The sequence below is a fragment of the Ambystoma mexicanum genome, chromosome 1p (assembly GCF_040938575.1).
Source record: "Ambystoma mexicanum isolate Mex_15411 chromosome 1p, UKY_AmexF1_1, whole genome shotgun sequence".
NCBI lineage: Eukaryota > Metazoa > Chordata > Amphibia > Caudata > Ambystomatidae > Ambystoma > Ambystoma mexicanum.
Genome location: NC_090921.1, coordinates 28,035,960 through 28,062,593, shown reverse-complemented (window position 1 = coordinate 28,062,593; position 26,634 = coordinate 28,035,960). Strand labels below are relative to the sequence as shown.

Here is a 26,634-nt window from a genome sequence, read left to right as displayed (position 1 = left end):
CACTGGAGGAGTCCATAAGTGATTGGCCTATCCCCCAGTTTCTCTTGGGTCACATCATATGGATGTTTGCTCGTGATCTGCACCACAAGCGACTCCAGGAGGTCCAACCTCTTCTGAATGGGACCAGTGACCTCAATGAGTCATTCTTGTAAGGAGTTACGCATAACTCTCTAAAAGCTGAGAGTGGAGTGAGCGTCAGGGTCATCATACTCCTGCTGCCTGAACACTTCCTCCTCAAGTAACTGCTCCTCCTGCTCCGAGCATTGGCTGGGGGGCTCTTAATATTATAGATCTGTCCCTTCTTTACTGTACTTTCTTACCTGTGCCCGCCAAGCAGAATCACTGGGGCGCGGGCGGGGGGAGGGGGGGTTTAAGAGTCTCCCTCATGATCAGAAAAAGACCCTAGAGTGTGCGCTCTTCTGAACTGTTCACCTGTGGACGGCTGAACACCGAGATAAAAGCAGGGTGGCTTATTCGCTCACCGAAAAGTTGCAGGTCCAGCAGCGTTCTTCGCGAAGACCCATTCAGGATTTCGTGGCATTGACCTTTGTCTGGTATTTTGGTTTGAACTTCGGACTTGGCCTACTCAGGGGTTGTTTTCCCTGTGTAGGGGCTTTGACCCTCTGGCTCTACAGTTCATATGGTCTCCAGGACTACCCCTGGATTCCCTGCTGCCACCTCTGCTTCCTCAGACTCTGTTTTGGATCTCCCTCCTGCTAAAGAGCTTTGAGCACGGTTTGTGGATTGCCTGGTGACAATAAACTCTGATATTTCCCGTAGGGGTCATACTGGACTTCCACGGGTGACCGGGTCCTAGTGCTGCCTGCGCAGGGCCACATTGGTGCGTTTGTCTTTTGCACCGCATGTCAACTTAATCAGTGCAGGCAACTCTGGATTATGAACTCTGATCTCTCTGGAGAGTGCTTTTACGCTTCCCATGTTTTCCTTCACTAGCCAAGGTATACTGTGGGGCAATAGAGTGGTTAGTTATTTCCATCTGTGTTGTGTTATTGCTTCTAACGACACATGTCCTTTCCTACAGCCTGGAAGACAGCTTTGCGGCATGTGGCCCGGCTGTGGGAGAGGATGCACATACTCCTAACTGCTCCGTTTCAGGAAGCTCTTCCTATCTACTTGAAAACGCTGAGCAGGAATATACTGTAAGCAGATTCAGACAAGAACGTCCATAAAACTGGATTTTTCAGGTAAAGAATAACAATGGAGTACGTTCTTTCTTGACCCTTCACCTCAGGATCAAGTGATGAGACGATTTATTTAGTATAATCCCCGTCTAGCTCATTTTGGGTTTTTTTTCAGCTTGCAAAGGACACTTTGCAGACTGCGTTTACTAATGGATTCCAGTGGAGCCCGCCTGATCTTTAGCAACAGCTAAACTAAGGTGGATTCCACAGCAATGCATTAATTTGATGTCTACATGGAAATCTCATGCAGGTATAAAATTAAGTGCACTTACAAATCAGAGGAGGCCAGCACGGCAGAGCTCTTATCTCTGCTTCGTGCCCCTCCCCCACCTTCTCACTGCAGCTAAATCTGGCAGAGTGGGAAAATGGAGGCATAAAAGCATGGAGCCCAATGTGATGTAAAGCATTCAGGCCCTACCTGCAGTTGCGCTTTCAATCCTCCAACCTCTCACAGGACCCTCGTGTTCATTGGCAAATGGTTCCTGGGGCACATCTTCACAGGGAGAACCTTTATGAGAATCTGGAAGTTCACAGGCAGACTCATCCTCCCTGTTCTTAATCTTCAACTCATTCCCATAGTGCAGACAATGGCAGGCAGGTCGTGCCTCGCCTTCTTTAACTTTCACAAATCGACACAAGCACTGGTGCTCCCGGGCTGACGGCACTGTTCCCACTTTAATCTTTACCCAGTTTATGGAACCCTGCTGACTGGCAACAGGAGGTTGAAATGTTTCAATCTTCACCTCATCCCTAGAGTCATGGTGAGGTCTGGCAAATGGCTCAGTCTTCACCCGGTCCGTGGAGGCCTGGGGAGCCCCAGTAAAAGGTTCCTCGCCTTCCTCAGTCTTGACTTGGTCCATGGAGTCCGACTGCCCGGCAGTAGATGGGGTGTCTTCCTCACTCTTCACTTGGTCCATGGAGTCCAGCTGCCGGGTGGCAGATGGGGCGGCTTCCTCTGTCTTCACTTTGTCCAAGGAGTCCAGCTGCCCGGTGGCAGATGGGGCGGCTTTCTCAGTCTTCACTTGGTCCATGGAGTCTGGCTGCCTGCCGGTAGATGGGGTGACTTCCTCAGTCTTCACTTGGTCCATGGAGTCTGGCTGTCTGGCGGTAGATGGGGTGGCTTCCTCCGTCTTCACTTGGTCCAAGGAGTTTGGCTGCCCGGTGTTAGATGAAGCGACTTCCTCGGTCTTCACTTGGTCCATGGAGTCTGGCTGCCTGGTGGTAGATGGGGTGACTTCCTCAGTCTTCACTTGGCCCATGGAGTCTGGCTGCTTGGTGGTTGATGGCTCCTCTTCCTCAGTCTTCACATAGCTCATGGAGTCATGTCGCTTGTTGGCAGTGGGCTTCTTCCCTACTCCAATCTTCCCCCAGCCATTGGAACCCCCCCACACTCTGGCAGCAAGTTCTGTTCTGTTACTCTTCACCTGGCGAAAGAAGTCCTGAAAGTCCTCAGCAGGTGGTTTGGTGACTCCTCGATATTCATTGTGCTCTTGGAATGCTGCTGTTTTCATGACAGAGTATTTATCTTCTACAATCTCTTCTTGAAAGCCAAATATTTAACTTATCAATCCAAACTCAATGATCATCGTCTTGGAAGTGGACCTTGATTGGAGCGAGAGAGAAAGAGAGAGAGAGAGAGAAAGAAGAGCTGTTATCACAGAATCCCACACATTCACCCTTGCCATCGGCACAAGATTTAATCGATACAACACAAATAACTCAGACTTAACTGTAGATGGACCTACGTGTTGAAACTGGCAGTGAAAGCGTACACGAGGGAAACATGAAGACTATGCAGTGAGTTCTCCTCTCCTAGAGGGACATTATCAACATCACACCCAACCAGTGTCCGCAACCACCTACAATGGACTGCTTTGCGGCGTGCTGCCTCTTTCAGTCTGTGTATTTAATGCTGGTTATGAAGACAATAATTGGCCATGGCTGTGGGAGACACACAAGCTCAAAGGACTATGGCACAGTTTGTGTAATCACAGGTAATGAGGGCAAGGAGACATTTATGCAAGAATCTGACAAAATGTCAATATGGTATGCACTTTCAGTTTCATGAAATGAACAAATTGTTCCTTTGAGTACGGTGATGAATCCCATGGATACCTAACAAGGCCCCTGCCTAAAGTCCTCTTCCAGGTGGCAGGGAAAGGCAGACGCTTCCTGATCCTGGCCTTGGTGGTGGTGCTCTGCGCAAGGATCACCTGGGAGGAGAAAAGGCTCAGGGAGGGGAGAGGAATCTGTGGGGCGAGACACAGCATTTGCCATTCTCTAAGGAAGAGATCTTAGCACTGCCAAAGTATGTGATCACTTCTTGCCACAATAACTGAACTGTTCCGCCCGTTGACCACCTTAATGTGGGTGAAATCAGCCAGGACTTCTGTGGTATAAAAGAGAATGAAACCCCTTCTCAAGGCCATAGAGCTAGAAGCCTCCCTAACTCCAAAGAGTTTGTGAATAATAACCGCCAAAAATCTTGAAATCCTCATTCCCCTCTCCAAACAAGACTGGCAAATGTTGTATAGGATATTCCTTAATGAATGTTGTAAAGAGTGGAAATCAAATCAAAGCAGAAAAGGTTAGAAAAACTAACTTTGTTGGCAGGGACTTCAAATCCCAGAATTCCCTCACTACTGGGACAAGGAAGAGGGATGCAGAGGAACAATGCCGTGGGAGCGGTCAGCTAATTAGTGTAGATGACCTACACCTGAGAATGGCTGAGAGGCTTAAAAAGCTGCCTCAAGTGCAGGCAGAGCAAGAAGAGCAGCAGAAGGGGAAAAAGCAGTGAGAGCCATGTATGCAGTCAAAAGTGAGCTGCAGGCACCACTGTAATGTCAGAAGTCGTGTCAGGTCCTGAGAGGGTGTTTGCCTCGAGTTGTACCTGTTGCAGAGGTCGCGCAGCAGGAAGCAACAGAAGCGAGGGATGTGTGCCCTCTGTAGAGGTTTCAGGTAGCTGGTTTGCACCAGTGCCTCTCCAGAGCACAGGAAGCACCATTTCCCAGTGGCGGGTGCGGAGGTGGACCAGAGGAGGGTGTCTGCCCGATCGCAAGGGGCCACAAGCACAAAAGACCTGCAAAAGTCAAGTGGAGTGTGAGCGAGTGACTTACCCAGTGAGTTCACAGCTTGCAAGTGACTTGAGTGCTCCGACGCTGTCCGCTTATTCACGGCAGGCAGTTTCACTCGCGTGTGAGTGAAAGAAGCACTCATTTTAATTTTGAATACTGAACTATACGAAACCAACAGAAGTTATACCTGTTGAATCAAAGTGACTTTGCAAGCAAGTGTGTGAGATTGTGGTAGTTCCAAAATCCCTGTGGGGAAGCTTTAGAAAACCCAAAAGCTTACAAGCAAAACCCAAGCCAAGAGTATTTAAAAACTCAGCAATACCAATATAACAAGCATTGGTCAAGGCAAGAGGGGAATATTGTGAAGTCCAAGAGTTCTAAGACTTGTTGCTCATGTGTTGGGAAATACCGACTGCCAAACACACAGGGCCAAATCCAAGACAGACACAAAGTAAGACCACATCCTGGTCACTACTTGGTGTTGGTGTAGAGGGGAAAGAAGGTGGCAAACAGGCTGCCCTTCTGGAGAAGGTTATACAGAGGGAGAGGAGCATAGTTGCAAAGGAGTTCTAAAGGAGCACTAACGCGATTCCTTGTTTCCTCAAAATTGGTTTACAGGTATATGCCAAAGAAACCTTGTGAAGAGGTTGTTGTTCTAAGTTGGGAGTTACCACTGCAGCACTTTGTTCTTTTTGGTGAAAGATTGAGCGGGCAGGAGAATATACCTGTATGGCAAGAAGTTGTTGATATAGAAGGCCTGGCACAAAAATAAACCAGGTAGTAGTTGATAACAGTGCTGAACTATGGATCTAACTCATATTAAAGTGTGACATTTAAATAGGAATAGTGCAAACCTACAGTGGAGGTGTTACAATTCTGCAGAGAGCAAAGTATGGAGCAAAACATCCGGACAAAGACAATTGTTGTTGTGCAATTGAAGAATACAAAGGGAAAGCCTGTTCTTGCTCCAGGAGGAGTTGGAACATACTATTTTCTTTTGGTATATTATTGAGACAACTGAACTTTTTTGGCTATCAGGAACTGTGTTGGAACTTTGTGCCAAGCCAGGTTTTCCTAATTTTCATTTGAGCTGTGAAGCAGAACCATGCTCAGATCTGGGGAAGGGGAATTCATCCAGACATTGTTCATATTGTGAATTCGATTGAGATATAGATATATATATATATATTGAATTGAACTGCCATGCATTTACTTGTTACGTTATTGAATGTACAAGTGTGAGGGACAGATATCCTTTTGTTAGAGTGTTAGCTTTAGTTTATTGTAGGCAGGGAAATCATTGCCAGGTTAGGGATAGTGTGGCGCACAACCAACCTTTTGATTTAATAAAAATGGCTAATCTTGAAAACTCTTGACAAAGTTGTCTGCCTCACAGATCTGACCCCTCACAGTACACCACCACTGCAGCAATTGTACTTATATCTTGCGTCCTGGTGCCCTTTAACATGCAAGCATGTGCTTCCTGCCTTCAAATAACATGACAACACCTGGTTCAAAAGATTGCTACCTGAATATGGGGTACCTTTAATAACCTGAATCATGCCACCCCTGTGTGTTCTACATGCTGGGCTCCGTGCAGCTTTTACAAATGGGACCACTTATGATCCTGCGGTATTATTCTAGGCTCTTGCAGGAGATGGCTTACAGCCAGCCACAGGGGGGTCAAGATGAGGATGCAACCATGTCAGAGACACCCCTCCCTCCAAACTTCCATAGAGGAATCATAATAATATATAACATTCTGAATAGAGACTTTATTGTAACTGTGTAGATTAGAGCAGGGCAGAGTGGCCCTTGACACTCAGCCACTGTCGGAGTAAGTGTGGCAAGTCTACACAGAGCAGATTGAGGAAGAGATCAGACAGAGGTATGCAGGTTCTGCTACCTGCTTTTAGCGCTGGGCTTAGCACTTCTAGTCCCTTCTCTTAGATCTGTTTTGGGTAGTTGTGCATTTTCTGTGCACTTCCAGTCAATGATTTTAGCGCATTTTATTTAGTTATTAGGCATTAATTAGGCCCTTACACATCAAAAACAGTGTTTCAAAGCTCCACAAGGCAAAAGGGAAGGGAGCAAGCGGATCAAAAGCATAGACAGTAAGAAACATAGAACACCACTACTAGCGGCCCCACTAGGCCCTGTGACATTCGGAACCACGTGCAAGTGCAGAGCGAGAGAGCTAAGTGCAAGGGTGTCCCCCAAAGGATTATCCATTATGAACCATATATAGACACTTATTCCCCTCTACGCATTTGTTTACGCTACTGGGTTCAGCTTGTATCTGAAGTGTAAACCACATCTACTGTGCAAATCTGTACAGAATCTTAATATTGTTGGGTGTCCTGACCCACGTTTGAGCTATCATGCTGCAACATTTGGTGCTGTGGGCTTAGAAAATCCAAGATGGCCAAAAAGCCCACATGTACGCCAGAATAGGAAAACTGTGCAGTACTGGCATAGAAAACATCATGATGGCCAGAACTTCGCAGAAAATGCACAGGGAAATGCATGAAGAATAGGCTGCCACCCATTTTTGCCTAGGTTGTGAGCACAGGAGGGCACTGCCTAAAACCACCATTGGACTACCCACACAGTAGCCTGAAACCATTGGGAATGGCAATGCTGATTGCCAAAAGCAACCTAGAACTGTGGGGAATTCATTTTCTTAAATCCCAAAAATGGTTGCATTACCAGTATTCACCACTATCAGAAAGCCGGCGTTTTAAAACCACCAGACTTTTGTGTAAAACTGAACAAATGAAACAAAACCAGGCCAAGGAAAGACTTGCTAAGAGGTGGATACAATGTAAAACTATACTCTGAAATGACTTGAAGGAAGTAATTATTTAATGTGAATGCAAAAATCGTAATAGACTTAAACTGGGGGACAAAAAGTGACATTTAGCTGAAACCTGGCTTAATGAAACTGAATTCTGCCTGACATCTACCCCCACAGGAGTTAAAACCTGCTCAGCCACTCTTACCCTTGCCAAAAGGAGTTGTCACCTCTCTGATTAGATTAGGGGTGGAGCAGCTACAGGGAGTTGAACAAAGGCCTGTCCTGGGCCCAGGCAGATGGTTCATTGGGGGGGGATCGTAAATGGCTTCCTTTTGAACAAAGCCCTTCCTTGACTCAGGCAGAAGTTATATTGGGGCGTCGTAAAAGTGGCTTCCTCTTGGCAGAAACTGGGAGGGGCAGCCCCCTCTGAGGACAGGCTGAGCTTAAAGAAAGTGGATAGACTGGTTTCTCCACCATGTGACCTGGGAAGACACACCCCTGTTGGCCAGAATATGATTTTAAGAAAGATGTATAACTCATGGTGCGGACTTGTCAAAATTAGCTAAATGATACCATAATTCTTGTGATTTTTCTGCCCACATTTTAAGAGGTTTTAGGACCCGGTGGTATGATCTGGGGGGTTGCTAGCGGAAAATAGGGTTCACTCCAAATGTCTGCATGTTAAAAATCTGACACTTCATCAATTAATGTCCATACTCCTTGCGCACATGTGTGTAAATTTGGGTAAATGTCCGATATTGCAAAACCAGTTAAAAAGTGCAAATTGTTGCCATTTCTGAATGCAAGCCCCCAGGAAGAGCAGTTTGAACAGAGTACACCTCATGTGATATGTGATGGGTGCATGTAATTTTAAACAACTGTGTATCTGTGCAATATGTATTTGAATCAAATATAGATTTGTGGGCAAACTGACCAGGGGAGGATCCTCTGACCCATAAAACCTACAGCATCACTCTGACTCACATTTCCTTCCCCCAATCATGGGAGAGGGGAGAATTGGCCAATGACAAGTAGAGAGGGGCAGGCTTAGCAAGGCCCAGGCACACACCCATTTTCAAAAACACATAAAAAGAGACTGCTGGGACAGGTAGAGACATTCAAATCCATTTGCTGCGGAGCATGCTGACCGACGACTTCACATCCAGAGATCCAGAGTGACCCAGACCGCTGTTAGCAGAGCCAGAGAGCTGACCCAGATCACTGAAGTGCCGAGACCAGAACCGGAATCCAGTCCAAAACCTGACCAGATCCGTGGCGGGGCCTATTTCAAAAATATATAGTGAGTACCTAGCAGAACTGTGCAGAACCAATCTCTCAATCTAATCCAAACTATTTTAATCTAACCAGAACTGCCTTCTAGAAGTTGTCACTTGTCATTTTGTAAAGCTGCACCACTGTCAATTGTCAATTCTGCAGCTGCAAAGCTGTCACCTGTCATTTTGAGTTTACTTAAAATCCGAAAAACTACCTTTATTTAATCGCCCGTATCTCTGGAACCGTGTGGGCTACGAACTTGGTTTAACTTTCCTCTGAAAGCTTAGAATCTAAGCTTTCCAACACGACTAGAACCGACTTCCTACTCCTCATACTTTTTCTGCAATCACGATTCACGCACTCGCGAATTTTGCCGCGATTTGCGATTTGGCCCGATTTCTTTACTTGTAAAAAGATAGCTGCTTTTGCCTGAATTGCTAAAATTCGTTTGCATCTTAAGAACCATCCCTGAATCATTGCTAAAGTGAGCCTGAACTCATCCCAAGTAGCTACCACTCACCCTGAACCTCCTAAAGGGAATTAAAAGCATTTTCAGCATATTTCTCACTTCATTGCCACCACATTCAAAGCACTTGGGCCTGTGTTTTAAAACTCATACCGGTTTTCTCTAAGCTTGCTGGGGGGGAACTGAATTTCGTATTGTATTTGATTGCATTCCTGAGAACTGTGTGCTCCTCTTTCCATCTACTTCCATGTCTTACATTGCATAGGGGAGGGGGGTGAATTGCCAGAGAAAAAGTGATTATTTTATCTTTTGCTAAAATCATATGAAGTATTTCTTTACTGCATTTTATTCCTCATTGCTTTTCCCTTGAAATCATAAAAGTAGTTTTGCTACTTTATCCATCCTATACTAACTCCTCATTGATTGTAAAGAAGTGTGCTAGTGCCAGATTACCCATTGTTGATCAACATCATATGTCTAAGTGTACTATCAGATATTAATTTATTATAAAGTGTGATATATATATATTGTTTAAATTCTCAAATAAACCTTTTAAAACTTGCAAAACAGAACTCCTTCTTGGCTCAGTGGGGTCAGGGGGATTCCAAGAGAGGGGTGTTATATAGGGGTAGTCATCCAGAACTCATGAACTGGACATAAAGATATATCAATAAGGGTTTCCATTCAGTATCCCAGACTAGGCATTGACTTCGCTGTAGTGTTGAATTGAAAATTCTTACAACATCAAGTACAATATAGCTATAGCCAAAACAATTACAGTAAAGTGGTGGCATCGACCCAGCAAAGGAGCCAGGATATGGAAAGCGAATTAAGGTAACTTGTGTAAACTGAATCTGAGTATTAAGACAAGAAATTATAAACAAACTGGAAGAGCCTTTGCGAAAGATGTTGCAAAGCTCATGGCCTCAATGGTGGACAACTTCCTAGGAGGTGCAATATGATAAGAGGCCCATATTTACAAAGACAATAATCTGGACTCTAAGAAACAAGCCCACCTTCTTCTGCAGAACACTGGACTGTGGCATTGTAGGACCTCACCAAGCCCCCAACCCCCCTTTGCAGAGTACTGGACTATGGTATTGTAGGCCCACACCAAGCCCACCTTCTTCTGCAGAACACTGGACTGTGGTGTTGTAGGACCTCACCAAGCCCCAACCCCCCTTTGCAGAGTACTGGACTGTGGTATTGTAGGCCCACACCAAGCCCACCTTCTTCTGCAGAACACTGGACTGTGGCATTGTAGGACCTCACCAAGCCCCCAACCCCCCTTTGCAGAGTACTGGACTATGGTATTGTAGGCCCACACCAAGCCCACCTTCTTCTGCAGAACACTGGACTGTGGCGTTGTAGGACCTCACCAAGCCCCAACCCCCCTTTGCAGAGTACTGGACTGTGGTATTGTAGGCCCACCTTCTTCTGCAGAACACTGGACTGTGGCATTGTAGGACCTCACCAAGCCCCCAACCCCCCTTTGCAGAGTACTGGACTATGGTATTGTAGGCCCACACCAAGCCCACCTTCTTCTGCAGAACACTGGACTGTGGCGTTGTAGGACCTCACCAAGCCCCCACCCCCCTTTGCAGAGTACTGGACTATGGTATTGTAGGCCCACACCAAGCCCACCTCCTTCTGCAGAGTACTGGACTATGGTATTGTAGACCCTCACCTTCAGTCAGGTAAGGTTCTAGATACCCCCACTTCCGGCATGTCCGCTGGTTGCTCACAGCATCTGCCTAAATGAAGCTGTAAAGCAGAGATGTGTTCACACTGTGATGAATCCCAGGGGATTATCACTGCTTCCATGGGGGTTGGGGGCTCCCATGAGGCCAGGCAGGTGAGGCTGCTACCAGATAGTCCCCTTGAGGTGGTACTTAGCGGGTGGATCTTCTGGGGAGGGAAACCCTCCATGGGACCTGTGATGATCACCTTGGGAGAATAGGTATTCCCCTCCTTCAGCTCAAGCGACTCAGTTCCCTGTGGTCTCCCACACCTATGTCTATTTGTGTAGCATTGAGGAAACCAAATCCTGAGAATACAGAGACGAATGCTACTGAACTCTATGATAATCACCAGTTTTGAACTGTGACGAGGCGGAAGAGTGGAGCAATGAGGAATACCTATAGCAACAAGAATGTGCAGTCTAGTTACTGGAGACTGCCTATTAGATACTCAAAGCACAAATTAGGACTAGACCATTTCACTAACCTGCTCCAGAGGAACCAAGAGCGAAGTTTGAATACAGTAAATAGAGAGACACGGGAAGCTGTAGACAAGAAAGACGGTACAATGCAACTGCAGTCTCTAAAAGGTGCTGCCAAGAACCAACAGCCCAAGAGAAACCAAGCACACAGAAGACTTGGAACTCCTGAAGGAGAAAGCCGTGCAGCCCGATTCACTGAAGCTGAAGCAGGGACTGGGACGACAGCAGGAGCTGAGAGAGGAGGGTTGGCAGGTCGCCCAGAGAGTTAGAGGAGCTTAAGCAGGATGTGCCGCAAAAAAGTTACGGTGCTGTCTGGGTTCATAAGAGGGGCCTGGTACCAAATGAAGGGAGCCCAAGGAGGGTGGGGACCCAATACGAAGTGAAGCTATTAATAAATGGGCCAAGGACCCTAAGAGAAATGTAAAGAGACAGACATCTGCCATAGCAGTAGACACTTGGCAGGAGAGTAAACCAAGTGTTCCTGGAAGGCCGATACAAGGGAAGTCTGGGACCCAAGTCAATTACAGAGGCAAAGCCAAAAGAAATACAAGGGCAAAGCCGACATAAAAGGGTCTGGGGCCTGAGAATATCAAAAAGAGAATAAATGCTATGCTTGGCAGGAGTCAATATCCAGAGAGACAGAAAGGGATAACAAACACACTGCAAAAGTTGGCACACATTTTACAAAGTACCCTACGTGGAACAGTACCTGGCAGGAGAGTACACCAGGTCTGTTCAGTTGGACATTGAGTGAAGAAGGGGCAGAGAACCTGGGAAAGCAACATAGCAGGGTCTGGGACACATATGAATTTGGGTGATGCCCGCAAAAGATAAGCACACTGTCCTAGGACCCATACAAGAGTGAAGAAACACACGATCAAGAGGCTAAGGCCCAAAGAAAGTTGGGGAGAACCCAAGAGAATACAAATGGGTCTGGAACCCACAGAAGAGAAAGGAGTGGAACAAGTTGGGGAGATGCCGAGACAGCCCAGAGTGATTTGTGACCCATGTCAAAGTTGTGAGAAACCAGAGGGTGTCTCACCTGCTAGTCCCCGGGCATCTCTCTCTCAGGTGGCCAGGGCACGGCCATCGCCTTTGGACCAGTGCAAGAGGATCACCTGGGTGAGGGGTCTTCAGGGAGTGGGGGTGAGGCAGCCAATGGTGAGAGGCGGTAATCCCCCCCTATTTTGTTTATCCAACCCATCCTATTTTTTAAGATTCTCCGAGGTCCCAACTCCCCACTCCTCCTTTTTACACAAACACCAGGCCGAGGAGGAGGGTGACAGAATAACATTAACCTTCAGATATTGTACTGGACATGTCCCCCTAATCGGGTCAGGCACTGTCAGGCACTGTCAGGCACTTAATTCTAAGTGCATACAGCTGATGCTGAATAGCTCTCCTCACACGAATAAAAGGCAGCACCGAGACACACTGTGAGCAAGGCGGAACATGAGTACGAGCAGAACTTCCGGGGCGAAGGCAAACCTACTGGAGCAGAGCGACGGACCAACGGGCGAGTACAGCGGGTCGAGAGCCCCAGGAGTTCCCTATTGGAGGTGGTTGCCTCCGACATGCAGCGAAAGACACATGGAGAAGACTGCATTGTGTTTCAAGGACACCAGTGACCCTCCCGGGTGAACGGTAGAGTTGGAGAGGCCAGGCCATGCCTGTAATACTAACCTTGACTTGTGAATTGGGAATCGTAAAACCAAGAAAGAAATGGACACAGCCGGTGAGTTGGCAAGTGACCCAAGAGACCTGTATCGCAAGTGTAGTCTGTACGCGTGTGGATTAAAAGCGAGGAAAGGCAGATCTGTGAATGAACTTTGAAGTAAAAAGGACAGCTGTGGAATCAGCGATACTAAGTAACAGAATGGTCCGGCGAAAAGAAGTAGCCCACTCGAAAGTCTATGAAAGGTACGTTGGTTGCAGCGAATGAACAGCAAAAGTAAAATAAAGAAGATTAACTCCTAGAGAAGGGGCGAGTGAAAGTTCAACCGTGAACTTTGATTCAAAATGGTCCTGCTGGGGTCTGTAAAGAAAGCCACACACATGTTGAACTCTGTTGTGAAGGGCCTGAGCCCAACAGAAGGGGACCTCTGAATTTTTTTGTAGAAACATTATTTAGGAAGTCAAGAAAAGAAATCTTAACGCGGAAGACCGGGCAGGCCTCAATCCACCTTTTGGAACGGTGTATCGTGTTGGAATCCGAGCCAGAGTGTGTCATCTTGCCTACAGGGACACCCTTACTTCGTGAGGTCTAACGTGGGGAGGAGAGCTGGTTCAACTACATTTATTCTTTTGAACACTGATTTTTCCTTTTGCATACATTTCCCGTTTGCACACTTTTATGTACAAGGGATAGGGCAGGCATTAGGTTTTGTTAGCGTAGGCCATTTCGACTCCACTAGGACGGTTTTGTTTAATGTTTGATGGTCGAGACTACTCCCATTTTAGTTATAGAGCAAACTAGAAGTTTTTCCAGCCCCAACAATTTCAATAAAGGTTTTCACTGAAATCGATAAAATGGTCTAATGTGTTGAACCGTATAGCTAAACCAGCCCTGTTTGAAGATTAAGCGACTGTCTGGACTCCGGTCCTTTGCAAAATATTCAATGCAAATTTGGCTAGTGGCGAACCTCTGACATCCTGAAAACAAGCTACAATAGTCCCGATCTATAAATAAGGAGGCAAAGGGCCTCATTACAACCCAGGCGTTAAGGGTTTAACGGCGCCATCGGCACCCTTAACGCCTGATTACCATTTTAACGCCTGCTTTTAGCAGGCGTTAAAATGCAAGGCGCTAACCCGCCCTGGTGCTAATTACGGCACCGTAATTTACGGTGCCGTAATTAGCGCCTTCCCCACTCCTATTATGCCCTATGGGGCAAAAATGGGAATGGGGAAGGGTGAATGGGGAAGGGGGATTTACCGCCCCACTCACCTTGGAATGGGGCGGTAAATCCACCATCCGCCATGGTGTAAACAGAGTTTACACCATGGTGGGAAAGTAGGGAACTTACCGCCTGGGTTGTAATGAGGCCCAAAGACCAAGCTAATTTTCTCCCAATCTCGCTTCTGGATACTGGCGTAAGTTTTTGGCAAACTGCTTATGGATAATTTACAGGACTGGGCTGACCAGTCTAATGTGATCAGCCATCTCCAGGCTGGGTTGCCGGGTGAACAGAGGTATATTGGATCACGGCTCATTATACATGCTTATTCAGAAATACACAGCACTACATACAATGTACCTCTAGGCAGCCTTTTTAGATCTTGAGAGATGCCCTGTGGCAAGTTATGATATTGCAACCATATCTATCATCTCCTCCCTCTATTCTGATCACAAAGCTAGAGTCCGCTATGGACCGGGGGGGGGGGGGGGGTGAGATGTCAAGAGTTTGATGTCAAATTGGGTGTGTGGCATGGTTGTGTCCTGGCACCTCTCCTATTTAACATCTATGTCCAGAAAACGATTGACGCACCAGGGAAGGGTGCCAGGACTGCCCCCCGTCCGAGACTGGCTTGCGATAAATACCCTGCTCCTTTGTATGCGATGATGACATGTTACTTGCTGGTATCCCCACAGGTCTTAAGAAACCTTTATCCATATTCCTCCGCAAGTGTGAGTCCCTTTGCTTAAATCTGAACTCTAATAAATCAAAGGTGATGGCGTTTAAGCCCTAACAGATCCATAGCTTTAGTTGCTAGTGCCACTGTTGACCAAGTTGCCCACTTTGACTATCTTGCTGTGCGTTTCCAAGATAACGATGGGTGGGAAGTGCAGTCTTCTGAAACAGTGGTCACACTCCAGAAGTATAGTGTTGGTATTTTCTCTTTTTTCCACAAACATCGCAGTTGGGCCATTGCTCGAGCCCGGAACCTGCTTCACAAACAAGCCCTGCCAGCTGCACTATGTGGTGCTGAACTAAGCTCCTGTGAAAATAAAATCCTTACACCGCTATTGCTGTCTCCATCTCCAGTCAGTACACCTTCTATATTGCTTGTGAAGATCTGGAGGAACGTGTCGCCAGAACCTGCTGCGCACATGAACAAAATCAAAATATATTTGGGAGCACTATGTCTGCTGCGGGTGGTCGTGAAATAAGGACCCTATGCCCCCATCGTCCTATTGATTAGACAATCAAACAGAAACACACCCACACTGCGCTAGACAAGATCATTTGTTTAACAAACTCATTTGAACAAACGACTGTCTGAAAAAAGACTGAGGTCGAAACATGTGTTGGCTGGTGCTTTGATTCAAATGAGTTTGTTAAACAGAAATGATCTTGTCTAGCGCAGTGTGGGTGAGTTTCTGTTTGATCCCCTTGTACATTGCTCCTCTTGGACCTTAATCATATCAGTAGCAACCCAGGTTTCCCCTTGTACCCGTTTCATACTGTGTCAGATCATGGAATACAAAGGTGCTGGTAAAGTACTGGGAAGGACTAGCTCGTATCTAGTGTCTAAGTGGAGGAAAGAACATTAAATGGTTCACCCATGTTAAAGCAATCCTCCTGAGCTTACATAGGCCTGATCTGAGGGAAAAGCTGTGGGCTTTGACTTCGCAGGAAATTAAACAGCTTAAAGCAAACATGTACTCAAGAACTCTCGAGAATGTCATAGTGGGCCTAGATTATCTGGAGTTCAGAATTGTGTCACCGCCTCTAGAGCGAGACTTGGAATATTATCTGTGGCCACTTTCACTGCATCTTGGAGGGACAATGCTCCTGCAAGGGGCCCATTGTGTGGACTTTTCAAAGAAACTCTGGTGCACTTTCTCCTGAAGTGAAAAAACAACACGACCAAGAAGAACCTTAGGCAACCAATATTATTAGATTATAGCGTCACCGCTTTGGGTCAGTTTCCCCCAAAGGACCTTCCTACAAGATAAACAGTAGTAAGAAGTAAACTTTGGCTGACCACAGTACACTGCCCTTGGAAATTATATAATATATGTATTTCTGTTTTGGAAAGCGCTATCTGCAGGCACGGCTGCTCCATAACGCCTCTAAGGCAAGGGATGGGGTTAAAGCACAGACCTGTGGAGCTTTCAGATCAGTAACAGGCGATACAAGAGCAAGAGGAGCTGGTGCAGAGGGAAGGAGGATGGAGAGAAGTAACGTGTAGGAAAAGAGAGAAGCACAAGCCATGGTGGAGGGGAGTAAGAGGGGGACTGAAGCAGGAAGAAGGAGTACAGTACAGAAGACTCAGAAGGGCGAAGAGTTCAGTGTGAATTTATTGTTACAAAGAAAAGTCTTTGGTCTGTTCGTGAAGCAAAGGCAGCTTTACTCCAGTAGGAGATCTGCAAGATGAGGATTCCAGAGGCAGCCCCAGCTCTCTGAAGTGGTCCCACACCATGAATCTCTTTCTAACGCTCACCACCCCAATTATCCTGGAGGACGAAGATAAGAGGAAACTAGGGGATCAATACTTCATTACCTTCCAAATGAGGTAAGCTTGGTCAGAGTCCCAAAAGGCTTCGAGTGTGGTATAAAGCACCTTGAAGCTCATAAATGCAGCTATGGGGAGCCAATGGAAGGCGACAAGCGCTGGGGTGATGGGGTTGGGTACCAGTGCTTAAGCTGGAGGGTTGGTCTGACCCCTTGATCTGGATGATATGAACATGACTTGGGGGTTTGGTGAGGATAAACTGTTGCAGTAGCCCAGGCACGGTACATCCATGGACGTGTTTATCTGCACACTGCGACATGTTCAGGAATTGAAGAAAATGGTCATAGCTCCCCTACACGACACAAACATCCCTTCCAGGTCTCCCCCACACACACACAGCCTCCTGCCCCCGGTTCTCCCACACACACGCTCTCGGCTCTGCCACACACAGGCCACTCTGCCCTCCCACACACAAAATCCCCCTGTTTTCCCCAGTCACAGCCCCTCCTGCTCACCAACACACAATTCCCCCTCCTTTCCAAAACACAGCGCCCCTGGTCTCCCTCACCCAAACCCCTACTCTCCCATGCACAGTCCTGCTGCTCTCCAGCACAGAAAGCTCTCCCTTCTGCCACACAAAGCTCACTAGTTGCCTCCCACACTCAACCACCTTACTCCCACACACAGCCATTTTACTGCAACACACAGGCGTCCCCTCGGCAACACAAAGCACAGCAGGGGTCTCCCACAAACAGCACCCATACTTTCCCACACCCCATCATTCTGGCTCTCCCACCTACACAGGCCATGGTTTCTCCCACAACCACACGTGCATTCACACACAAACACACAGCCGCCCAATCTCTCCCACATACAACCCCCCCCTTGCTCTACTACGCACAGCCCCTCCTGCTCCCCCTCACACAGCTCTGCACACCTCCCCCTCCTGCTTCTTCCTCACACAGCTCCCCCTGCGCTCCCATACCCAGCCCCTCCCGCTCCACCTGCTCCCCCTCACACAGCCCCTCCTGCCCCCTCACTGCTCTCACACCTCCCCCTGCTCTTCCCCTCACAGCGACAATATCTCCCACAGCCCCCGGTTCCCTCGCACAGCCCCTCCTGCTCCCCCTGCTCTCCCACACCCAGCCCCTCCTGCTCTCCCACACCCAGCCCCTCCTGCTCCCCCTCACACATCTCCCCACTGCTCTCACACTACTCTGCACACCTCCCCCTCCTGTTTCTTCCTCACACAGCCCCTCCTGCTCCCCCTCACACAGCTCCCCACCGCTCTGCACACCTCCCCCTGCTCTCCCCCTCACAGCCCCCACATCTCCCACAGCCCCCGTTCCCCCTCACAAAGCCCCGCCTGCCCCCCCTCACACACCTCCCCTGCTCTCCCTGACACAGCCTCCCCATCTCTCACAGCCCCATCTCACAGCTTCCCCTGCTCCCCCACACAGCCCCTCCTGCTCCCCTTCACACAGCCCCTCCTGCTCCCCTTCACACAGCCCCTCCTGCTCTCCCTCACACATCTCCCCACTGCTCTCACACTGCTCTGCACATAGCTCCCCCTGCTCTCCCACACCCAGCCCCTCCTGCTCCCCTCAGTTTCCCCTGCTCTCCCACACCAGCCCCTCCTGCTCCCCCTCACATCTCTCCACTGCTCTCACACTGCTCTGCACACCTCCCCCTGCTCTCCCACACCCAGCCCCTCCTGCTCCCCCTCACACAGCTCCCCACTGCTCTGCACACCTCCCCCTGCTCTCCCCCTCACAGCCCCCCCATCTCTCACAGCCCCTCCTGCTCTCCCACACCAGCCCCTCCTGCTCCCCCTCACATCTCTCCACTGCTCTCACACTGCTCTGCGCACCTCCCCCTGCTCTCCCACACCCGGCCCCTCCTGCTCCCCTCACACAGCCCCTCCTGCTCCCCCTCACATCTCTCCACTGCTCTCACACTGCTCTGAACACCTCCCCCTGCTCTCCCACACCCAGCCCCTCCTGCTCCCCTCACACACCTCCCCCTGCTCTCCTACACCAGCCCCTCCTTCTCCCCCTGACCCAGCTCCCCATGCTCTCCCACACCCAGCCCCTCCTGCTCCCCCTCACGCTCCCCCTCACACAGCCCCTCCTTCTCCCCCTCACACATCTCCCCACTGCTCTCACACTGCTCTGCACATAGCTCCCCCTGCTCTCCCACACCAGCCCCTCCTGCTCTCCCACATCCAGCCCCCCCTGCTCCCCTCACACACCACCCCGTGCTCTCCCACACCCAGCCCCTCCTGCTCCCCCTCACACACCTCCCCCTGCTCTCCCACACCAGCTACCCTGATCCCCCACACCCAGCCCCCCCGTTCCCCCACACCCAGGCCCCCGTCCCCCCACACCCAGCCCCCCCGTTCCCCCACACCCAGCCCCTCATGCTCCCCCTCACACATCTCCCCACTGCTCTGCACATAGCTCCCCCTGCTCTCCCACACCAGCCCCTCCTGCTCTCCCACACCCAGCCCCTCCTGCTCCCCTCAGTTCCCCTGCTCTCCCACACCCAGCCCCTCCTGCTCCCCCTCACACATCTCCCCACTGTTCTCACACTGCTCTGCACATAGCTCCCCCTGCTCTCCCACACCAGCCCCTCCTGCTCTCCCACACCCAGCCCCTCCTGCTCCCCTTCACACACCTGCCCCTGCTCTCCCACACCAGCTCCCCTGATCCCCCACACCCAGCCCCCCCGTTCCCCCACACCCAGCCCTCCTGCTCCCCTCAGTTCCCCTGCTCTCCCACACCCAGCCCCTCCTGCTCCCCCTCACACATCTCCCCACTGCTCTCACACTGCTCTGCACACCTCCCCCTGCTCTCCCACACCATAGCTCCCCCTGCTCTCCCACACCCAGCCCTCCTGCTCCCCCTCACATCTCTCCACTGCTCTCACACTGCTCTGCACACCTCCCCCTGCTCTCCCACACCATAGCTCCCCCTGCTCTCCCACACCCAGCCCCTCCCGCTCCCCCACACCCAGCCCCTCCTGCTCCCCCTCACACATCTCCCCACTGTTCTCACACTGCTCTGCACATAGCTCCCCCTGCTCTCCCACACCAGCCCCTCCTGCTCTCCCACACCCAGCCCCTCCTGCTCCCCCTCACACAGCTCCCCACTGCTCTCACACTGCTCTGCACACCTCCCCCTGCTCTCCTTCACACAGCCCCTCCTGCTCCCCCTCACACATCTCCCCACTGCTCTCACACTGCTCTGCACATAGCTCCCCCTGCTCTCCCACACCCAGCCCCTCCTGCTCCCCTCAGTTCCCCTGCTCTCCCACACCCAGCCCCTCCTGCTCCCCCTCACACATCTCCCCACTGCTCTCACACTGCTCTGCACACCTCCCCCTGCTCTCCCACACCATAGCTCCCCCTGCTCTCCCACACCCAGCCCTCCTGCTCCCCCTCACATCTCTCCACTGCTCTCACACTGCTCTGCACACATCCCCCTGCTCTCCCACACCATAGCTCCCCCTGCTCTCCCACACCCAGCCCCTCCCGCTCCCCCACACCCAGCCCCTCCTGCTCCCCCTCACACATCTCCCCACTGTTCTCACACTGCTCTGCACATAGCTCCCCCTGCTCTCCCACACCAGCCCCTCCTGCTCTCCCACACCCAGCCCCTCCTGCTCCCCCTCACACAGCTCCCCACTGCTCTCACACTGCTCTGCACACCTCCCCCTGCTCTCCTTCACACAGCCCCTCCTGCTCCCCCTCACACATCTCCCCACTGCTCTCACACTGCTCTGCACATAGCTCCCCCTGCTCTCCCACACCAGCCCCTCCTGCTCCCCTCACACAGCTCCCCACTGCTCTCACACTGCTCTGCACACCTCCCCCTGCTCTCCCACACCAGCCCCTCCTGCTCCCCTCACACAGCTCCCCACTGCTCTCACACTGCTCTGCACACCTCCCCCTGCTCTCCCACACCATAGCTCCCCCTGCTCTCCCACACCCAGCCCCTCCTGCTCCCCTCACCCAGCCCCTCCTGCTCCCCCTCACACAGTTCCCCACTGCTCTCACACTGCTCTGCACACCTCCCCCTGCTCTCCCCCTCACAGCCCCCCCCCTGCTGGCAGCGCTGCTCACCTGATGCTGGAGCTGCTGCTGCCGCCGCTGCTGCTGGTGGAAGCATCGGGCACTGCCTGTCTCTCTGCTGCTGCACCCCGGGTGGCAGGGTCCCTGGCAGCTGGGCCTCCTTCCTCTGCTGCCCCAGGGGTGGCTCTGCTACTGCAGGAGGCGAGGGGGGAGATGTGGGGCCTCGGCTGCTGTCTGGGGAGGGGGGTCGCTCTGCCTGCCTGCCCACCCACACATATCCCACCTACCCCCCTCTCTACGAGCTGCACAGAGAGTGACTGCCGCCCGTGCTGCCTCTGCCGCCACTGCCCCGGAAGTACTTCAGCGCTTCCTGCTTCCGCTCTCCCAAGCCTCGCGAGACCAGTGGGCAGGAGCGCCCTCTGCTGGGGGACTGCGGGAACTCCACCCCCTGGTCCCAGGGAGTTTTAGATTGAAGCTTATTCTGGGGGAGGGTGTTTGCCAGTCCCTTTAAACCCTCCCTAACTCTGCTGGGGTTTCATACACAGACCCCAGTGCTAGTACCACAAGGCGGGCAGGCCTGACTGCACTGATGCCTAATCACACAGGCCAACCCTCCGGATTTAGGCGCGAGACTTCTAACCTCAATGCAGGCCTATGGGAAGCTCTCCTGCTTGAACTGAAAACATCTCCCTTACAGGTGCTTCAGAAGGTCGTCATGTATTTTTTGTATTTTATTTATTATTCATCAAGCACCTTACACCAAGGCGCTGTGCATATGCCAACTTTCCTTACTACAGATATGATTACATGATAAAACAGTACATAATGAATCGAAGATTAAGAATACAAAAAAAAGAAAACAGAAAAAAAGAGAACAAAATAGGATAGAGTGGCCATTTAAGGTTGAAGAAGATGGTTGTTCAAAGACGACAAGTATAGGAAACAATAGATCGAATGGAAAGGGTGGGCATTCCAGTGAAGTGGAGCAAGCAAAGAAAACAAACGAAAACGGGATTGAGGACAGGGAAGACAAGGAACGGATAGTAAAAAAGTAAGATTGTGAACGAAGGACCCTGTGAAGGAGCATAAAAAGAAACAAGGGATGTAAGATAAATAAGAGCAAGACCATAGAGAGATTTAAACACAGTACAGAGAAAGTAACATTTGAGTCGAGAATGAAAAGATGGCCATCCAAGAGAGGATAGAGAAGCAGAGGTAGAGTCGCTGTTATATCTGCAGCACTTTCAATAATATCATTCAGGCAACGAAGACGGAGACACAATATATAGGTGCTGTTTCTTTAGTCTCTAATCACAACTGATTCTCCCTGGTGGTAACCCCACCTTGGCACGTGACCAAAACCCTGTGCCTTCACCCATTCACAAACATGGAAAGGGTGACGAGATGGAGTCCTCAACAAACATAAACAGAAGACATTACATCTCCCCACCACTTATAATGATGCATGCCCAAATTACCTCATCTCTTCAATCCATCTTGTGGGTTTTTTCACAGCCCTCTTTGACAGGCTTTGAGTCACCAGAATGCATTCTTCACTCGCACTGCCACTGTAATCAGTGTCTATGTCACCATCCATGAAGTCAGAGCAGCTGTCTAGTGAGCTCACTGCACTAGCATGCTCCTTGCCACCAGACACTTTGCTTCCCAATCTTGTAAAGAAAGATGGGTTTCTGGTGATGTTACCACATGTGACACCATGGATCCCTTGATGGCGGTCACAGTAAGAGGCTCAGGGTTAAATGCAGACACCTCTTTTGACCCTAACAGTTGGCATACTAGGACCAAATCCCCTACTTGCAATTCTGGTTTCCTGTCCTTCTTCTGTCGGCATAACTCTTCATTTTTGCCTTGCTTGCCTCGTCCTTGCTTCAAGCTCTTGATTCTGCATTCCAGACAGCCACCGAACTCGGAGCCTGGGGAAGTGTGGTTTTTATGACCCTTCCAAACATCAACTTTGGAGGACACACTCCCGTTGAGCTCTGCTTTGTGTTTCGATAGTATCTTAACAGAGTACAAATGGGTTGCTTGAATTATCCTTTTGTGATGGCACACACTTGTAGGGTGCGTTTCAGATTGGCCATGAACCTTTCGATAGTGCCATTAGTCTGAGGCCACAAGGGTGTTACCCTCCAATGTTGGAAACCTAGATGTTCAGCAAACATTGCAAAGTCATGTCCACTGAAAGGCGGGACATTGTCAAGTTCTGCTGTGGTCGGAATGCCATAGTCTGCAAATATCTTGTCAAGTGTGGGGATGACAGTGTGGGCCACTGTTGAGTGAACTAAATGTACTTCAGGAAATCGAGACATTTTATCCATGATGACCAGTATATGTTTCCCATTTGCTAAAGGTCCAAACATGTCAACCACTACTTCGTCCTACACTTTCAATGGCATGGGTGTCATCTTCAGCGGTTGAGGGAATGTGCCCGGTGCTACTTCTTTGCATGTGAAACAGTTCTTTAGTGTCCTCTGTATTTTGGTGTCCATTTGACGGAACCATATCTTTGCTCGTAGTTGTCGCTTGGTAGAGATAATCCCTCGATGTCCTGTCTGCGCCAAAATGATCACCCTACATTGCAGTGCCTCAGGGATGATCATTCGATTCTCCTTCAGTAACAGGCCTTGTGGAGTGATAGACAGTACCAGCTTCAGTAAATGTCTTTAGTAGATTCCGTTCGCCTTCAGGCAGAGTCTCTTCACATCTGGATGATTCACGCCACCTTCCTGATGATACCATCTTGTTGTATACTTTTGAGAATTTCAGGAATGGTTAGCGACTTGGGCAGGGTGCTGCTTACGATGTAGTTGATGTATTGATCCGCCTTGGTTGATTGTGTTTCTTCTTTTGCAGGCAGGGGATACCGGGATAAGATGTATGCTGGATTATGGTCTTTCGCGGATCAGTGAAAGATGTCAAAGGAATCAAAGCCTCCAGCGCGCAATTCAGGGAGGCATCTTGGCATTTGGCTCGCCATAAATGGTCGTAAGTGCCTGGTAATCTGTGATGATGGTACATTTTTGGCCATAGAGAAATAAATGATAGTGTTCACATGCCCAGACCACTGCCAGGCTTTCTTTTTCAGGTTGGAGATAAACACACTCTGGTTGACAGGCTGTGCCTCGCATATGCTACAGTTCGGCGGGGCGAAGAAGAGCCCTACTTGAATTGAGCCAGAATAACACCCAGCATTGATATGCCTTGCATCAACGGTTAATTCTGTCTCCAGGTCCGGGTCATAATAGGCCATGCAAGAAGTAGACGAGATGCGTGTGGTTTGATTTCTTCAAAAGCTTCCTCGCACTCCCTAGCCCACGCCAATTCTTGCTATTTTCCAGTGAGAAGTCATAGAGGTGTGCTCACAGATGCAAAGTCTTGTATATACCTTTTGCAATAACTGGCCATGCCCAAGAAAGAACCTAAGGCAGCCGTCGATGTGGGCATTGGTGCGGAAGTAAGGGCTTGCACTTTGTCTGGGTCGGGTTGCAAACCATCCTTTGAGAATACATGACAGGTAGAATTTTGTTATTGACTTGCTAAATACACAATTCGCAGCGTTCAATGTCAAATTGGCATCTATCAGTGCCATGCATACTCGACTCAATGTGGTATCCCTACATATTATCCCCGGTTTATAGTGATAATATCGAAAATAAAAAGTCGAACTACAAAAATATCAAGAATAAAAATGTCGAAAATGAAAATATCAAAAACATATACATACAATTACAAGAGTCAATTTTTCGAAAATATAAATATCGAAAAAAATGTTAGATTACGCATATCAATAAATGGAAATAAAGAAAAAACAAGAGTGTCATTTACTATGAGGGGGGTTCCCCCCTCCACCCCTCTCACCCGACACCCCGTTGCCAACCGCCACCACCCCCCCACCTCCCCCAAACCACCTTCTCACCCCTCATACTCGGCATAAGAGGGTAAGAAAGGGTTAAACTCATAAGTGAAAACCATGAGTAAAGAACCTTGTTTAGGTACCAAGAAACCAAAAATGGTTGTGGAAAACCGTCATTACCTGACAGAACAACACTTGACACGGTACTGCAGGAAATCGATTGGAGTTGTTTCACACTAAAACAGGTACTATTGATAAAACAAACTTGTGACTAGACATTAGGGTATCATACGACATATAAATGTATGACAGGAAAAATAATTTTCTCGTTTGTTTTAGAATAAGAAATGGAGAACAAAGTGGAATTTATCGACACACAAAAAAGAGGAAAGCAGTTGGTTTTACATGGATACGTTTTCCATAAGGAATACGAGAAAAAGGAACGCATTTACTGGAAATGCACAGAATACAAAAAAAAATAAATGCAGCGCACAAGCATTACAGAGGGAACGGATGTAAAAAGTAAAAATGAACACAACCATCTGCCAGATAAAACCAATATTATTATCAAAAAAACATTATCCGAGCTAAAAAGAAAAGCAGAGGAAAGTCACGGTGAAGCTAGTGTATCGATACTGGCAGGTGTTTGTGACCAATTACCAACACATATAACGGCTCAGTTACCAGCTGAAAAATTGATGCAGCGTACAATTAACCGAACAAAAAATCAGAAAGAGAATCTGCCACCTGCACCAATGTTATTTCGAGACATTACAATCCCGGATATTGTCAAATTAACAGCCAAAGGAGAACATTTTCACCATGCCACCCTTGAATTGAACAATGAAAAAATATTAATATTCTCTACTGCTGCAAACTTTCACCATCTAACTCAAAGTCAAAAGTGGCAAAGTGACGCAACGTTCAAAGTGTGCCCGCAACCTTTTCACCAGTTTTACACAATACATGGAACAATAAACGATAAAACCGTACCGCTTGTATATATATTAATGCCAAAAAAACTGAAGAATCATACAGGATCGTGTTTAGTAAAATTAAGCAAACTGCACCGGATTCAGAACCAACAACAATAATCATGGACTACGAAACGGCTCAGATTAAAGGATTTTCATCAGTGTACAAAGAGACAAGGATTCAGGGATGTTTTTTTCATTTCACGCAAAGCATATGGCGCAAGTTACACAAATTAGGACTAAGTACTAAATACACAGAGAACAGTTGCTACCAGTATAACATAAAAAACATTTTGCATTGGCATTTGTACAGGAAAATTATGTTGTTGATTTTTACGAACATTTGATTGAGACTGATTACTACAAAAATCATGAAGAAGAAAATACTGATTTATTAGACTACTTTGAAAACACATGGATAGGACAATTAACTAGAAATGGAACAAGACGCAGACCAAAATATCCAGTACCATTGTGGAATTGTTACCAAGCTACATGGAAAATACACCTCGAACAAATAACACCCTAGAAGGATGGCATAGCAGATTGAATAAAAACTTCAACATCCACAACCCTACATTATGGCATTTTTTGAAGGACTTACAAAGTGAAGAACAACACCAGCAATTTAAAATAGCACAAACACTTTCATTGGCAAACCGAACACCAAAATAAATAAATACAGGGACTGCGAGAGTAGACTGGTACAACTAATACAAAATGTTGATGCACAAAATAAGGAAAACTTTTTAGATTCGGTGGCATTTAACTTAAAATGTTAAACAAACTTACGATTCAGGAACATCTCCAATCCAGTGTGGCATGGACAAAGAAAATCCAAAAACAGCATCCTGCGGGTCCATAATACCAAATCTGGAACAGGAATCCATGTGAAAAAACCAAGAAAACCTCAGAGAAAAATCCAAATACACAGCAGAGGAAAGAATACACAATCCAAGATGAGAAACTCCATCAGTCCATGCCTATAACATCGATCCATGTAAATGTGCCAGGAAAAAACCAAAGTATATCCGAATCCAGGAAGAAAAAAAAAAGTGCAACTCCAGGAAAAAAACCATAGGAAAATAAAACAACGCTGCTCCATGATCCAAAGGAAGAGGGAATACAAATCCGTCAAAACCAGTTAATCCAATGAAAAAAAAGGCTTCCTCCTGGAAAAAATCCACGAAAAATTGAAAAAATCCACGACCAGAACCGTTTACTGAATGAGCTTTAAAAATGGCGCTTACGTATACGTAGGCAAACGTAACGTGCATTT

At 48.5% G+C, this 26,634-nt stretch overlaps 1 protein-coding gene across 1 annotated transcript in view; it reads right to left on the bottom strand.

Moving 5' to 3' along the window:
- Nucleotides 1–20,845, bottom strand: part of LOC138564887 (zinc finger protein 182-like) — a 61,014-nt gene extending 40,169 nt beyond the window's left edge. The window contains exons 1-2 of the mRNA XM_069642939.1: nt 20,559–20,845; nt 1,621–2,804 (exon numbers count right to left, since the gene is read on the bottom strand). Of these exons, the coding sequence (XP_069499040.1) occupies nt 1,621–2,713 (1,093 nt within the window). The 5' untranslated portion in view covers nt 2,714–2,804; nt 20,559–20,845. The remainder of the gene's footprint in view (nt 1–1,620; nt 2,805–20,558) is intronic.
- Between the last annotated feature and the right edge of the window lie 5,789 nt (nt 20,846–26,634).